Consider the following 17811-nt stretch of genomic DNA (forward strand, 5'->3'; position numbering starts at 1 on the left):
AAAGTCCCTTCCGGACACGGGACGAAGTCTTCAATCTTGTATCTTCATAGTCCAGGAGTCCGGCTGAAGGTATAGTCCGGCTATCCGAACACCCCCTAATCCAAGACTCCCTCAACAGCAAAGATGTTTTTTCTTCTGTAATAGGGGTCTTGCTTCAGTAACATAGCTCCAGTTGCAGAAAGTGTTGGAGGAGCGCACAATGCTAGAGCGTACGAGGCCAAGCATTGCAACACGACGCATGTTTCAGAAACATAGCTTCAGTTGCAGAAATCGTCAAATGAGTGCCCGGCGTGCTTGAAACCAGCAAGTCGTTGGTTCGATTCCCTCCTGCGCTTCTTTTTGCGATCTAACAAATAACACAAAAAATTAAATGGGTCGGCCTAGCTCGCGGTAAGTGGTGTGCCCCGCAGGCGCCCGTTAACGAAAATGCACGTTAACAAATAGGATTTACCTTTGGAGCTTATTCATGTGGATCTTTTTGGGCCTCCTTCGTGGGATAGTCTTGGTGGTAAAAAGTATGGACTTGTCATTGTTGATGATTACTCAAGATACATGGGTGTTTTTCCTCAAGTCCAAGGACAAGACGAAGATCGCCTTCATTGATTTTGCCAAGCAAGCCCAACGCAAGTTTGACAAAGAAATCTTGGCAGTAAGAAGTGATAATGACTCCGAGTTCAAGAACTACATCTTAGAAGAATTTCTTAGTGACGAAGGGATTGAGCATCAATATTCCACACCCTACACCCCTCAACAAAATGGTGTAGCCGAGAGGAAGAACCATACACTTCAGGAAATGGCAAGGTCCATGTTGGATGAATACAAGTGACCACCTAGTTTTTGGACCAAGGTTGTCAACACCGCATGTTGATACGTCTCCAACGTATCCACTTTTCCAAACTCTTTTGACCTTGTTTTGGACTCTAACTTGCATGTTTAAATGGAACTAATCCGGACTGACGCTATTTTCCACAGAATTTCCACGTTGTTATTTTTGTGCAGAATAAAAAGTTCTCGGAATGACCTTACCTTGCCGACCACGCTGGGCCTCTCCCTGGGCACGTTGCAGCATGTGATCACCGTTGGCATCGGCTCGCCGGCCGTGAACCAGACCATGTTCATCGACACCGGCAGTGACGTGTCCTGGGTGCAGTGCAAGCCGTGCTCGCGGTGTCACTCGCAGGCGGACTCGCTCTTCGACCCCAGCTTGTCGAGCACCTACTCTCCGTTCACCTGCAGCTCCGCCGCCTGCGCGCAGCTCCGCCAAGACGACCGAGGAAACGGCTGCTCTGGCTCCCAGTGCCAGTACATTCTCAACTATGGAGATGGTTCGAGAACCACCGGGAGCTACAGCTCCGACACGCTCTCACTGGGCTCCAATGCTGTCAGCAACTTCCAGTTCAGGTGCAACCAGTCTGAGTCGGGCCTCCTTCTCCACGACCAGGACCAGACCGCTGGGCTCATCGAGCTCGGCGGCGGAGCTCAGTCGCTGGCCACCCAGACCTCAGGGACCTTCGACAAGGCCTTCTCATACTGCCTCCCGCTGACTCCGGGCTCGTCCGGGTTCCTCACTATGGGTGTAGCAACCTCGGGTTTCGTCGTCAAGACACCGTTGCTGAGGAGCAGGCAGGTCCCTGAATGAAATATGCCCTAGAGGCAATAATAAAGTTATTATTCATTCCCTCATATCATGATAAATGTTGATTATTCATGCTAGAATTGTATTAACCAGAAACATAATACATGTGTGAATACATAGACAAACATAGTGTAACTAGTATGCCTCTACTTGACTAGCTCGTTGATCAACGATGGTTGAGTTTCCTAGCCATAGCCATGAGTTGTCATTTGATCAATGGGATCACATCATTAGGAGAATGATGTGATTGACATGACCCATTCCGTTAGCTTAGCACTTGATCGTTTAGTTTACTACTATTGCTTTCTTCATGACTTATACATGTTCCTATGACTATGAGATTATGCAACTCCCGATTACCGGAAAAACACTTTGTGTGCTACCAAACGTCACTACGTAACTGGGTGATTATAAAGGTGCACTACAGGTATCTCCAATGGTGTTCGTTGAGTTGGCATAGATCAAGAATAGGATTTGTCCTTAGCTCAAGGGGAATAAGGTGAGGACGTGGTCTTCTGAGTTGAATCTCAGCCTCCCTAACCAGACGTACAGTTGTCACAGCAAATGGAACTGGTCCAACAAATCATTGTCTTCAACGAGTCACTGGTTCCATTCTTCCCATCTCTTTATTTGCAGATTGGTCCTTGTGAAGTCATTGCCTGTTTGCAGTATCTATTTGTCTTCACTGTGTGACTGCTTGTTCTGTTTGGCTTCGTACTATCTTCCATCCCGATCTATACTGCCTAGCTGCTATTAGTCTTTGTGCTTTCATCTCACTGAATACTTGACTATGGCTTGCTTAGTGTAGTCTACCTTCCGCTTCATGGTAAGAGATTTGTTTCTATCGTTTGTCTTTGAAACTTCCAAGTTTTGAAGACTTCCATAAAAATCGCCTATTCACCCCCCTCTAGTCGATAACTAGCACTTTCAATTGGTATCAGAGCAAGGTACTCCCTTGTTCTATGTGATTCAGTTTAACCACCTGGAGTTTTAGCTATGTCGACTGCAGGGATAATCAAAGTCTCCGCTGCGTGCCCAGTCTTCGATGGAACTGAATATCCCTACTGGAAGAATAAGATGCGCATGCATCTTGAAGCCATTGATGTCGACCTCTGGTATGTCGTCAAGAATGGCATCCCCAAGGCTGGTGAAGATGTCACCGCTGCTGATGTCAAGAAGTTCGTTCAACTGGATTCCACTGCCAAGAACATCATCTGTGGTCATCTGACCAAAGGACAGTATGGCCGTGTGAGTGCTCTGGAAACATCCAAGCTAGTCTGGGACTGGCTCACCAAGGTCAACGGAGGCGTATCGACCCAGAGAGATCAAAGAATCAGTGTCCTTCGCAACCTCTTCAACCGCTTCAAGAGAAACGACAATGAGAATGTTCAGCTTACGTTTGATCGACTCACTGACATCACAAATGAGCTTCAAGCCCTCGGCGCTACTGAGATCACCAAGCATGAAGTCGTCAAGACACTCCTGAGATCACTTGACAGCTCGTTTGAGACCCTAGCCCTGATGATTCAAGAATGCCCTGACTTCAAGACACTCAATCCCTCTGACATACTGGAAAGGCTCAACACACATTAGTTTCAGCTTTCTGAGAAAAGAGACATCTACATTCCCAACTATGGGCGAACTCGTGCTTTGAAGGCAAAAGCTATTTCCTCATCTGAAGAAGAATCTGATTGCAGTTCTGATGATCCTGAAGACATTGGAAAGGAGCTTGCTATGCTTATGAAGAAGTTCCAGAAATTCACCAAGAAGAAAGGCTTTAGAAAGTTCTCACAATATAGCTCAAGGAATGATGAAGCTTCTGCTCATGACTACAAGAAGAGAACATGCCACAAGTGCAAGAAACCTGGCCACTACATCTCTAAGTGTCCTCAGTGGGACAATGAGAACAAGAAGAAGTAGAAAAGCAAGGAATATGATTTTGACGACAAGAAGAAGAAGAAATACTCAAAGTCATCTTCCAAGTCTTCATCAAAGTCTTCATCAGACAAGAAGAGCTCATCTGGCAAGGCTCGTGCGTTTGTTGGCAAGGAAATGGATCAGAGGAGGGTTCTGCTTCTGAGGAGGCGGAGGTGGAGTCTGAGGAGGAGTCCGATTCTGGCATTGCAAGTATGGCTACAGCCTACGTTGCCAACTCCATCTTCAACATTGAAGGCAATGACTCCATCACCGACGCCGATGCTAATGACCAGGATGACTCCGCTCCCACCTACTGCTTCATGGAACGCGGTGCCAAGGTAAACTCACGCACTACTCACTATCAAACATCCAGTAAAGATGATTCTGATTGTGGTTCCAAAGCCAGCTACAAAGCACTTGCTAAAATTGCAGCTGAACTACAAAAAGCTATGGAACATATTCAAAAACTGTTAGACAAAAGCGATGACCTATTAGACGCTGAAATGACTCGATCTCAGTCCTTAATTGAAGACATAAAAAATCTTCACGTTAAGTATGAGGAACTTGAAAGTCGTCATGAAACGCACTCAACAACTCATGAAAAGCTCTCCTATGATTATCTTCAAAGGAAGCAAGATCTTGAGAAATTGAGAGCGGCTCATGAAGATCTTCAAAAGGAAAACGAGTCACTTCGCGCCAAACAGATCAGTCCTGCTCAGGAAGGATTTGAACCACCATGTCTTAAATGCATTGAGCGTGATAACGCTACTTCTGTTGCTGGATGTTCTACTGCTGCTACTGTTGCAATATCTTCAACTGTTGATGTGGTAACTAACCCCTCTGGTGAGGATGCCACTGCTATTGCTAATGAAAATGCTAGGTTGAAGACATTGCTTGAACAGGGATGTACAAAAGTCTCGAAGGACATCAGACACTATGTGATGTCCTCAAAAGGCAGATCCTGAACCGAAACCCTAGGAAAGAGGGTGTTGGGTTCGAAAGGGAAATGAATGCTGATGGCTCTTACTGGAAACCTGAGCAGTACCCCAAAACCACATGGGTTGCTGCAAAGGAATCTTCAGTGGATCCATCCACCCTATCTGGCTTTACTTGTGCTAATCCCATTGTTATTGATGAATCCTTTGATGCAAACTATAAACTCTTTAAGAATCAGAATGGTGAAGTGTTTGCCAGGTATATTGGTACTAACTGCAGGAGTGGGCCACCTATGAAGAAAGTCTGGGTGCCGAAAAGGTGTGTGGAGAATCTTCCTGTGAATGTCATCATGACACCACAAGTGAAGAAGACAAACCCCAGACCACATGCCTCATATGGTCCAAAGGTTTCATACAGACAGAGGGCTCACCTGAGTCGCACTAATGCAAATGTTTTGCAGGGAAACCATACTCAGGCCTATGAATATGAGCGCGTTTCATCAAACCGCCATGTTCATAAGACCAAGAACTACTCTGCTTATTCTTATGAGTACTATTACCCTCCTGCAAGACTATTTGCTAGGGCTTCAAAGCCAAAGTTCTCAGATGCTGCACTTAGACTCATTGCTCCGAAGCCACCCTTGAAGATGTGGGTGGCTAAGAAAGCTTAACTCTCTTTTACAAGGAAGGGTCTCCAGCCAAAAATCAAATTCGTCTGAAGCTATTGCTGGGGACCTTAAACATCTTGTAGGGCGCAAGATCAAATGCCCAAATGGTCTTATTATGTATTTTGTTCCTAAGTCGCTTGCTACTTGCCATATCAGTCCTAACCTCGATCTAAGCTTTCATAATCCACTTGCTCGTCAAATGTTTATGCTTCACAATTCTCTTCGTGAAGCCTATCCCCCAACTGCACTGTAGGGTATGACACCAGCTGCTTTAGAATGGATTATTGATAGTGGGTGTACTAATCACATGACTGGCAAGCGAAGTCTTCTCATGGACTCAACTTTACATCCATCTGACAAGAGTCACATCACATTTGTTGATATGGGTAAAAGAAAGGTATTGGGTCTAGGTAGAGTTGCAATCTCAAGGGATCAACACATGGATAAAGTGATGCTTGTTGAATCCCTTGGTTTCAACTTAATGTCTGTCTCAATGCTTTGCGATTTAAACATGATTGTGATATTTGGAAAATATCGTTGCCTTGTTCTAATGGAATCTGACAAGTTTCTAGTCTTTGAAGGGTATCGGGAAGATGATTTGTACGTGGTAGATTTCTCAGCAGGACCACAGCTTGCCGTATGTCTTCTAGCAAAGGCTTCAGAATGCTGGCTCTGGCATCGGAGGCTAGGGCATGCTGGCATGAGGAACTTGCACACTCTTTCTAAGAAGAAGCATGTCATAGGCATCGAGGGCGTCAAGTTCAAGAAAGATCACCTATGCGGTGCTTGTGAAGCTGGAAAGATGACAATAGCCAAGCATCCCTCGAAGACAATCATGACAACGACTCAACCCTTCGAACTGCTACACATGGGCCTCTTCGGTCCCACTCACTACTCAACTCTTACTACTACTTCTTGTCTCTATGGCTTCGTCATTGTTGATGATTATTCAAGATATACATGGGTGCATATAATCCTCTACAAGACTGAAGTGCGGGATGTCTTCAGACACTTCGCCAATCGAGCCATGAACAACTATGGCGTCAAGATCAAGCACATCAGAAGTGACAATGGCACTGAATGCAAGAACACTGGCCTCGACACTTATCTTGATACTTTGGGCATCACTCATGAGTTCTCAGCTCCGTACATGCCACAACAGAATGGCGTCATGGAACGCAAGAACAGAACACTTATTGAGATGGCCCGGACGATGCTCGATGAATACAAGACTCCAAGAAAGTTCTGGCCTGAAGCCATTGATACTGCATGCCATATTATCAACCGTGTTTATCTTCACAAGCTTCTGAACAAAACATCCTATGAGCTCCTCACTGGTAAGAAACCAAATGTCAGCTACTTCAGAGTATTTGGTGCCAGGTGCTGGATCAAGGATCCACATCACACTTCAAAATTTGCACCAAAAGCACATGAAGGTTTTATGCTTGGATACGGAAAGGATTCGCACTCCTACAGAGTCTTCAACCTCTTTCACTATAAAGTGGTTGAAACTATGGATGTGCGGTTCGATGAGACTAACGGCTCGCAAAGAGAGCACCTGCCAAATGTGCTAGATGAAGTTCCATCCAATGAAACCATCAAGCTTATGGGAATTGGAGAAATCATACCGTCTGAAGCTCAGCCTAAAGAGGAACTCATCATCTCTGCACTTGATCAACCTGAAGATAATGCTCAGCCTGAAGACAATCCTTCTAATGATGAAAATGATCAGCAGGAGCAAAATCTTCGTCCTGTTCATCCTTGTGTTGCAAATGAAGAACAAATTGAGAGAATAATTGACAGCATCAATGCACCTGGTCCACTCACTCGTTCAAGGGCAACACAACTAGCAAATTTCTGTGGACACTTCGCATTCGTCTCAATATCTGAACCCAAGAAAGTTGATGAAGCCTTCATGGAGCCTGAGTGGATTCTAGCAATGCAAGAAGAGCTTCAACAATTTGAGCTGAATAATGTGTGGGAACTGGTCAAGCGTCCTGATCCTCGTAAGAACAATATCATAGGAACTAAATGGATATATCGCAACAAGCAAGATGAGCATGGTCAAGTTGTCAGAAACAAAGCTCGTCTCGTTGCTCAAGGATACACTCAAGTTGAAGGAATTGAGTTCAATGAAATATTTGCTCCTGTGGCTAGGCTTGAAGCTATACGCATATCGCTGGCCTATGCAAATCATCATAACATTCTTCTGTATCAAATGGATGTGTAGAGCGCTTTTCTCAATGGCAAGATTGAAGAAGAAGTGTATGTTGCACAACCGCCTGGCTTTGAAGATCCAAAACATCCTGACATGGTTTATAAGCTCAACAAGGCACTGTATGGCCTCAAACAAGCCCCTCGTTCTTGGTATGACACACTCAAGGACTTCCTGAAGAGCAAAGGCTTCAAACCTGGTTCTTTGGATCCCACACTCTTGACAAAGACATATGATGGTGAACTGTTTGTGTGCCAAATATATGTGGATGACATTATCTTCGGCTGCACCAACGAGAAATACAGTGATGAGTTTGTATATATGATGCAAGAGCAATATCAAATGTCCATGATGGGTGAACTGAAGTTCTTCCTTGGTCTTCCAATACGACAGCAATGCAACGACATCTTCATATCTTAAGAGAAATACCTCAAAGATTGCCTGAAGAAGTTTGGAATGCAAGACTGCAAAGGTTATACTACGCCAATGACAGCTAAACACCATCTGGGTCCCGACGACAATGGTAAAGAGTTCGATCAAAAGGTATACCGCTCCATGATTGGTTCTTTGCTTTATTTATGTGCATCTAGGCCAGATATCATGCTTAGTGTTTGCATGTGTGCCCGATTCCAAGCGACACCAAAGGAATCGCATCACTTAGCTGTGAAGCGAATTCTTCGATATTTGGCTCACACCCCAACACTAGGATTATGGTATCCAAAGGGCTCAAAGTTTGATCTAGTTGGATTCTCGGATGCTGATTATGCTGGTGATAAGGTGGATCGCAAGTCTACATCAGGCACATGTCACTTTCTGGGACGATCACTTGTATGTTGGTATTCAAAGAAGCAGAACTGTGTATCTCTCTCCACTCCTGAATCTAAATACATTGCTGCTGGATCTTGCTGCGCTCAGCTTCTATGGATGAAGCAAACACTCAAAGACTATGGCATTCATCTGAAGCAAGTGCCACTCTACTGCGACAATGAAAGCGCCATCAAGATTGCTAACAACCCAGTTCAGCACTCGAAGACAAAGCACATTGAAATTCGTCATCACTTTTTCAGAGATCATGTCATGAAGGAAGATATTGATATCATACACGTCAACACTGAAGAGCAACTAGCAGATATCTTCACAAAGCCCTTGAATGAGAAGAGGTTTTGCAAGTTATGGTGTGAGCTAAATATCTTGGAATCCTCAAATGTCATGTGATCAGGCACACATCCTAATACTTATGCATGTTGATGACTTAGATGTGCAACACATGAAGTAAAGTATGTCTTCAATCAATGAAGACTTACATTCTGAGTGTGAATACATTAACCATGGAATTTGACTTCGGAGCGCCACAATAATTGTGCGCCGTGTCTGGGTCTAATAGTTCATATACGGTCACTACTACAAAAACAACTATAGCCAATATGGACACTAATGGCGCACTGTACATGTGGTGCGCCATTACTAAATACTAATGGCGCACCATGTGTTGGTGCGCCATTAGTGTGCAAATACTAATGGCGCACCACATCTACGGTGCGCCATTAGTAAAAAAAATTTATTTTTTTTTCAAAACTACTAATGGCGCACCATGGATGGTGCGCCATTACTCGTTCAACTAGTAATGGCGCACCACTCCCACGGTGCGCCATTAGTAATTATGTTTCAAAAAAATTTCAATTTTTTTCATTTTTATTTTTAAACTACTATGGCGCACCGTGGGAGTGGTGCGCCATTACTAGTTGAACTACTAATGGTGCACCATCCCACGATGCGCCATTAGTAATTTGGCCCAAACATTCCCCCGAATGCACACCCCCCCCCCCCCCCCCCGTGGACCGCCTTTTCAGTTTCAAAAAAATAAAAGAAAATGATAGAAATGTCAAAAAAATAAAATAAAATAAGATTCCCATGTGATATGTGGTCTAGTTGTTAGCAAAATTTACAAACATGAATTTTCAACTTTTTTGCAAAATCTCTCGAGAATTTGTAAAAATGGGCATAACTTTTGCATACGAACTCAGATGAAAAAGTTTTTTATATGAAAAATCATCTACTCGAAAAGTTACGTCCGAATTTTCAAAATCCTCAAAAACCTAACAGAAAAAAAGATACGGGGCTTTTAAGATCTGGAGAGGCAAAAAAATTCAAACTTATTAATGGCGCACCTGCCCATGGTGCGCCATTACTATCTTCCCGCCTTCAAAATTCAAAATAAATCAAAATAAAAAATAAAAAAAAGTTACTAATGGTGCACCTGCCCATGGTGCGCCATTATTATCCTCCCGCCTTCAAAATTCAAAATAAATCAAAAAATTAAAAAAAATTAGTAATGGCGCACCTGCCCACGGTGCGCCATTACTATGCTGTATATATGGCTGGGCGTGTCCTCTCCTCCTTACCTCTTCATTCTTCTCCTCCACTCCACCTCTCCTCCACTCCATCTCCTCCTCTCCTCCACTCCATCTTCCCTTCTCTCTTCCACCATACTACCCTCCTCCTCTCCGGCGACCTCCTCCTCCTCCTCTCCGGCAACCTCCTCCTCCCTCCTCTCCTCCCCTCCCCTCCCCTCATGGTTTCTCCTCCCTACTCTCCGGTGAGCTCCTCCTCCGTCCTCTCCGGTGAGCTCCTCCTCCCTCATATCCGGTGAGCTCCTCCTCCCTCCTCTCCGGTGAGCTCCTCCTCCCTCCTCTCCTCCCATCCCCTCATGGTTTCTCCTTCCTCCTCTCCGATGCTCCGGTGAACTCCTCTCCAGCGACCTACTCCTCCTCTCCGGCGATGTAGGCGAGCGCCTCTCTGGTCACCTCCTCCTCCTCCTCTCCGGCGAACTCCTCTCCGGCAAAAGAACACGGCAAAAGAACGTACAAGATCCAAAAACAGGAACAAAATTTGAAATAATATCGTGCAAAAAAATGAGAAAAAAATGGGCAAAAAAATTGCGATCCAGATCCAAATTCAAAATTCAAAAATAGCAGTGGCGCACGGTGGGGGTTAGACGGTGCGCTACTACTATTTCCCCACCTTCAAAATTCAAAAATACTAATGGCGCACCAGTGGCCTATACTAATGGCGCACCACTGGTGCGCCATTAGTAAAAAATACTAGTGGCGCACCAGTAGTGCGCCATTAGTAGGCAGAACTGGTGCGCCACTAGTAGGCCTTTTCCTAGTAGTGGGTGGGTAACGCCACCACCAAATTCTTACCTTAGAAGTGTTTTTCACATGGCGTTACATTTGCAAAGTCTTCGCATTTTGTTTGTCTTCAATGTTAATATGGCCTCATGTTTATCTTCAATTTAGTTTCTATCCTCTACAGCATTAACTTATAGCTATGTCTTCACGTTGAATCTTTTGAACTAAGTGAATGTGATCGGACCCTAACCTGTCTATGCTTTCGTCTTAAGTCTCTCTATCCAAATCATATGCATTCTATTGAAACTGTCAAAATGTCTTCTCTGCGTCCTTGTCAGCAGAAGACACAGCATTCACTTATAGCTATGTCTTCACGTTGAATCTTTTGAACTAAGTGAATGTGATCGGACCCTAACCTCTCTATGCTTTCGTCTTAAGTCTCTCTATCCAAATCATATGCATTCTATTGAAACTATCAAAATGTCTTCTTTGCGTCCTTGTCAGCAGAAGACACAGAGACACACATTAATCTGTTTTCAATGCTCAATCCTTTTTGCCTGAAACCCGGAGAAGTGGGAACGACCACCCTACAGTCCAGGCATGCGTGGGAACATGGAACAACCTCCAATGTGTTGCATGATCGCCATGTGTCCTTCAGATGTGAACCGCCAAGGGCACCTGCGTAATAACACTGTGCCGTCCTTGTCTCTATAAATACACACCTCACCCCAGTCATTATCTCTTCTTCCACTCTCGCACAAACCCTAGCGCCACCGCTAGCACTCGACGACGCCGGCGACAAAGCGCTTAGCTGCCGCGACCTCACCGACGCCGTCCTCACGCCGGCCGCGGACATCGTCTTCTCCGCCGTCGCCGTAGGTGTCCTCCGTCGCCAAGTTAGGGCACGGAAGATAGAACTGCTCAGCCTCCTCTCCCACTTCGTCTAGCAGTTCCTCGTGTGGAAAATAAAACCTCCTTTTTACAGTCTTTTTGATCCAATAGATTCATCCTTTTCAACCACAGCTTTTTTCTGTTCCCACAAGTTGGATCTATCTCATTCTGCATCTCATAGCATGCCTAGCATGTTCACTTATGCTTCACAAAGTAGTAGATTCCTCACTTGTACTTATTTGTGGATTCGTACAAATCTGGAACCAACTCTCTACATATGAGTGAATGTCTTCGCACTATGAGGTCAATGTCTTCTAAACTAATTTATCTTCAAAATCTTCTGAGAATGCATATGACCTCTGCCCCTTCCCTCGCACCTTTAATGCTGTCATAGGTACATGTTCGTGGGAGAATCCCTTGGTTCTCATAGTATGCATTCATTTGTAGAGTTCTTACATCATCATATAAATTCTCCTGAAGCCAGTTCTTGTCTGACCAGTAGACGGAAGACTTTGACTGTTTTGAAGCCTTTCAGTCTAAACTTCATGGCAAAAGAGAAATCTGCAAGGAAGGGTGGCAGACAGTGCTGTGGAAACACCTCAAGAGATTTGCCTCCTGACCTCTATGAGCTGTACAAGACAGATCCAGAGGAGGACTACAATCAGCGGAAAACCCGAATCCAATGGATTCGAAGATATTGGGCAGAACAATGGTACAAGTACAGGTTCGTGACCCAGGAATATGCTGAGAAGAATGCCATCAAGCGACCCTGGGGAGACATCTTGTACAGAAATCTTCAACCTAGGTCCAGCGTTGAAGCCATTGAACAAGGCTTCTATCCTTGCATGGTCCATGGACCACAGCCTACAGATGCAGACCCATCTTCATTAATATGGTGCCGTGACGAGAATATGTTCAAGCGCAACTTCCAGTTTGCCAAGAACTCGGCCAAAGAAAACAAGAAGTTACGGGGATTAGACTTCAATCCAGGCCCCTCTGCTCCTCGTGCTAACGGCACACGCGAAGCTGAACCCAATCTGGTTGGGCCCTTCTATAACTTAGAAGGTCTCATCACTCACATAAAGGTTCAAGGGGCAGTCGCGGATCAACCTGCAGACAACGCTGATTCTGACAAAGTGCCTGCACCACCGAAGCCAAAGAAGCTGAAGAAACCTAAAGTTTCGAAGCCTTCCCTTGCACCAAAGGTTTCACGGGCGAAGCCTCTGGCCACTGCACCTCCTGAAGACAGTGTGCAGTCTGAAGATCTTTCACGCATCTCCAAGCCCGCCAAAGTGAAGAAGCCCATGCAACCCACTGGTCAAGCACTGACCCCTGCTGCTGTTTTGCGAAATGAAAATGACGCCATTGATCTGTCCAGTGACGACGATCTTGGCGATGACGCTCTTGAGCAGTTGATCAAGAGAAAGCAAGAGGTGGAAATCTTTAATGACCTTCCTCTATTTGATGTAGAAATCTTAAACAAGTTCATTGATGAGTGGTTCGACAACCCAAATGTCAGCTTTGATAATCTTCAGCTTCCAATTGGCCTCAGCGTCGCCTTCCACAGAGCCATTGCTCCTGAGCTGGCTCTAGCTCAGAAAATTGTTGAGCTGAAGCATAAGATCGATTGTGAAAAGGCTCAGTTCAAGAAGCACATGGCCAAGTGAAGGAAATATGCCCTAGAGGCAATAATAATGTTATTATTTTATTTCCTTATATCATGATAAATGTTTATTATTCATGCTAGAATTGTATTATCCGGAAACATAATACTTGTGTGAATACATAGACAAACCAAACGTCACTAGTATGCCTCTACTTGACTAGCTCGTTGATCAAAGATGGTTATGTTTCCTAGCCATAGACATGTGTTGTCATTTGATTAATGGGATCACATCATTAGGAGAATGATGTGATTGACATGACCCATTCCATTAGCTTAGCACCTGATCATTTAGTATGTTGCTATTGCTTTCTTCATGACTTATACATGTTCCTATGACTATGAGATTATGCAACTCCCGTTTACCAGAGGAATACTTTGTGTGCTACCAAACGTCACAACGTAACTGGGTGATTATAAAGGAGCTCTACAGGTGTCTCCAAAGGTAAATGTTGGGTTGGCGTATTTCGAGATTAGGATTTGTCACTGCGATTGTCGGAGAGGTATCTCTGGGCCCTCTCGGTAATGCACATCACATAAGTCTTGCAAGCATTGCAACTAATGAGTTAGTTGCGAGATGATGTATTACGAAACGAGTAAAGAGACTTGCCAGTAACGAGATTGAACTAGGTATTGAGATACCGACGATCGAATCTCGGGCAAGTAACATACCGATGACAAAGGGAACAAAGTATGTTGTTATGCGGTCTGACCGATAAAGATCTTCGTAGAATATGTAGGAGCCAATATGAGCATCCAGGTTCCGCTATTGGTTATTGACCGGAGACGTGTCTCGGTCATGTCTACATTGTTCTCGAACCCGTAGGGTCCGCACGCTTAAGGTTTCGATGACAGTTATATTATGAGTTTATGCTTTTTGATGTACCGAAGTTTGTTCGGAGTCCCGGATGTGATCACGGACATGACGAGTAGTCTAGAAATGGTCGAGACATAAAGATTGATATATTGGAAGCCTATATTTGGATATCGGAAGTTTTCCGGGTGAAATCGGGATTTTACCGGAGTACCGGGAGGTTACCGGAACCCCCCGGGAGGTATATTGGCCTTGGTGGGCTTTAGTGGAAGAGAGGAGAGGTGGCCAGGGCTGGGCCGCGCGCCCCTCCCCCCTAGTCCGAATAGGACAAGGAGAGGGGGGCGGCGCCCCCCCTTCCTTCTCTCTCTCTCTCTCTTTTCCCCCTTCCCGAATCCTATTCCAACTACGAAAGGGGGGAATCCTACTCCCGGTGGGACTAGGACTCCTCCTGGCGCGCCCTCCTCCTGGCCGGCCGCACCCCCCCCTTGATCCTTTATATACGGGGGCAGGGGGCACCCCTAGACACATAAGTTGATCCATGTGATCATATTCTTAGCCGTGTGCGGTGCCCCCTTCCACCATAATCCTCGATAATATTGTAGCGGTGCTTAGGCGAAGCCCTGCGACGGTAGTACATCAAGATCGTCACCACGCCGTCGTGCGGACGGAACTCTTCCCCGACACTTTGCTGGATCGGAGTCCGGGGATCGTCATCGAGCTGAACGTGTGCTAGAACTCGGAGGTGCCGTAGTTTCGGTGCTTGATCGGTTGGGCCGTGAAGACGTACGACTACATCAACCGCGTTGTGCTAACGCTTCCGCTGTCGGTCTACAAGGGTACGTAGATCACACTCTCCCCTCTCGTTGCTATGCATCACCATGATCTTGCGTGTGCGTAGGAATTTTTTTGAAATTACTACGTTCCCCAACAGTGGCATCCGAGCCTAGGTTTTATGTGTTGATGTTATATGCACGAGTAGAACACAAGTGAGTTGTGGGCGATATAAGTCATACTGCTTACCAGCATGTCATACTTTGGTTCAGCGGTATTGTTGGACGAAGCGGCCCGGACCGACATTACGCGTACGCGTACGCGAGACCGGTTCTCCCGACGTGCTTTGCACATAGGTGGCTTGCGGGTGATAGTTTCTCCAACTTTAGTTGAACCGAGTGTGGCTACGCCCGGTCCTTGCGAAGGTTAAAACAACACCAACTTGACAAACTATCGTTGTGGTTTTGATGCGTAGGTAAGATTGGTCCTTGCTTATGCCCGTAGCAGCCACGTAAAACTTGCAACAACAAAGTAGAGGACGTCTAACTTGTTTTTGCAGGGCATGTTGTGATGTGATATGGTCAAGACATGATGCTAAATTTTATTGTATGAGATGATCATGTTTTTAACCGAGTTATCGGCAATTGGCAGGAGCCATATGGTTGTCGCTTTATTGTATGCAATGCAATCGCGCTGTAATGCTTTACTTTATCACTAAGTGGTAGAGATAGTCGTGGAAGCATAAGATTGGCGAGACGACAACGATGCTACGATGGAGATCAAGGTGTCGCGCCGGTGACGACGGTGATCACGACGGTGCTTCGAAGATGGAGATCACAAGCACAAGATGATGATGGCCATATCATATTACTTATATTGATTGCATGTGATGTTTATCTTTTATGCATCTTATCTTGCTTTGATTGACGGTAGCATTATAAGATGATCTCTCACTAATTATCAAGAACTATTCTCCCTGAGTATGCACCGTTGCGAAAGTTCTTCGTGCTGAGACACCACGTGATGATCGGGTGTGATAGGCTCTACGTTCAAATACAACGGGTGCAAAACAGTTGCACACGCGGAATACTCATGTTATACTTGACGAGCCAAGCATATACAGATATGGCCTCGGAACACGGAGACCGAAAGTTCGAGCATGAATCATATAGTAGATATGATCAACATAGTGATGTTCACCAATGAAACTACTCCATCTCACGTGATGATCGGACATGGTTTAGTTGATTTGGATCACGTAATCACTTAGAGGATTAGAGGGATGTCTATCTAAGTGGGAGTTCTTTAAGTAATATGATTAATTGAACCTAAATTTATCATGAAACTTAGTACCTGATAGTATCTTGCTTGTTTATGCTTGATTGTAGATAGATGGCCCGTGCTGTTGTTCCATTGAATTTTAATGCGTTCCTTGAGAAAGCAAAGTTGAAAGATGATGGTAGCAATTACACGGACTGGGTCCGTAACTTGAGGATTATCCTCGTTGCTGCACAGAAGAATTACGTCCTGGAAGCACCACTGGGTGCCAGGCCTGCTTCTGGAGCAACACCAGATGTTATGAATGTCTGGCAGAGCAAAGCTGATGACTACTCGATAGTTCAGTGTGCCATGCTTTACGGCTTAGAATGGGACTTCAACGACGTTTTGAACGTCATGGAGCATATGAGATGTTCCAGGAGTTGAAGTTAATATTTCAAGCAAATGCCCGGATTGAGAGATATGAAGTCTCCAATAAGTTCTATAGCTGCAAGATGGAGGAGAACAGTTCTATCAGTGAGCATATACTCAAAATGTCTGGGTATAATAATCACTTGATTCAATTGGGAGTTAATCTTCCAGATGATTGCGTCATTGACAGAATTCTCCAATCACTGCCACCAAGCTACAAGAGCTTCGTGATGAACTATAATATGCAAGGGATGAATAAGACTATTCCCGAGTTCTTCGCAATGCTGAAAGCTGCGGAGGTAGAAATCAAGAAGGAGCATCAAGTGTTGATGGTCAACAAGACCACTAGTTTCAAGAAAAACGGCAAAGGGAAGAAGAATGGGAACTTGAAAAAGAACAGCAAGCAAGTTGCTACTCAAGAGAAGAAACCCAACCTGGACCTAAGCCTGAAACTGAGTGCTTCAACAGCAAGCAGACTGGTCACTGGAAGTGGAACTGCCCCAAGTATTTGGCGGATAAGAAGGATGGCAAGGTGAACAAAGGTATATGTGATATACATGTTATTGATGTGTACCTTACTAATGCTCGCAGTAGCACCTGGGTATTTGATACTGGTTCTGTTGCTAATATCTGCAACTCGAAACAGGGACTACGGATTAAGCGAAGATTGGCTAAGGACGAGGTGACGATGCGTGTGGGAAATGGTTCCAAAGTCGATGTGATCGCAGTCGGCACGCTACCTCTACATCTACCTTCGGGATTAGTATTAGACCTAAATAATTGTTATTTGGTGCCAGCGTTAAGCATGAACATTATATCTGGATCTTGTTTGATGCAAGACGGTTATTCATTTAAATCGGCGTTCAGGGCCGGCATGAAGCAGTACCCGCCGGCGCAGCCCATGGGCATCTTGGACACGTGCTTTGACTTCAGTGGCCAGTCCAGCATCAGAATACCGACCATCGCACTGATGTTCTCCGGGGGCGCCGTCGTCAACCTCTCCCCCGAGGGGATCATTCTGGAGAGCTGCCTCGCCTTCGCGGCCAACCGCGATGACAGCTCCCTCGGCATCATCGGCAACGTGCAGCAGCGGATGTTCGAGGTGCTCTACGACGTTGGTGGCGGCGCCGTGGGGTTCAATGTAGGTGCATGCTGATCGCATATATATAACAATAAATAAATAAAGAGGAGGTATTAGCATAACACGTATTCCCTCCATTCCAAAATAGATAATTCAAGTTTCACTACCAGAATAACGGCCGCTGCCGACGGCCTTCTCTACGCCGACGGCTCTCATCTGCATAGATGGTGGTATGCCGAAGACCGTAGGCGTACTAAAGCCGTCGGCGAACCTCCATCTATGTCAACGGGGGCCGTCGGCGTAGAAGGCCGTCGGTGTATATTCCACTATGCCGACGGGGGCTGTCGGCATAGAGCCGCCGTCGGCACACAGGTGGGTCCGCTGACCCAGGTCCAAACGG

The 17811-nt window shown here is 45.4% G+C and overlaps 1 protein-coding gene across 1 annotated transcript; it reads left to right on the forward strand.

Moving 5' to 3' along the window:
- The first annotated feature begins 793 nt into the window (after positions 1–793).
- On the forward strand, positions 794–17486 carry LOC125527386 (aspartyl protease family protein At5g10770-like). Its single transcript, XM_048691897.1, has 5 exons — positions 794–801; positions 1000–1637; positions 2424–2438; positions 11949–11981; positions 17128–17486. Exons 1-5 carry the CDS (start codon positions 794–796, stop codon positions 17484–17486), a joined length of 1053 nt encoding a protein of 350 aa, XP_048547854.1.
- Positions 17487–17811: the final 325 nt, after the last annotated feature.

Source organism: Triticum urartu, unplaced genomic scaffold (assembly GCF_003073215.2).
Source record: "Triticum urartu cultivar G1812 unplaced genomic scaffold, Tu2.1 TuUngrouped_contig_375, whole genome shotgun sequence".
NCBI lineage: Eukaryota > Viridiplantae > Streptophyta > Magnoliopsida > Poales > Poaceae > Triticum > Triticum urartu.

Excerpts from the sequence above, each read along its gene's own strand:
- LOC125527386 (XM_048691897.1), top strand. Across the intron at positions 11,982-17,127 it reads GAAGGGTGGCAGACAGTGCT|CGTTAAGCATGAACATTATA; the intron begins GTGGAAACACCT and ends ATTTGGTGCCAG.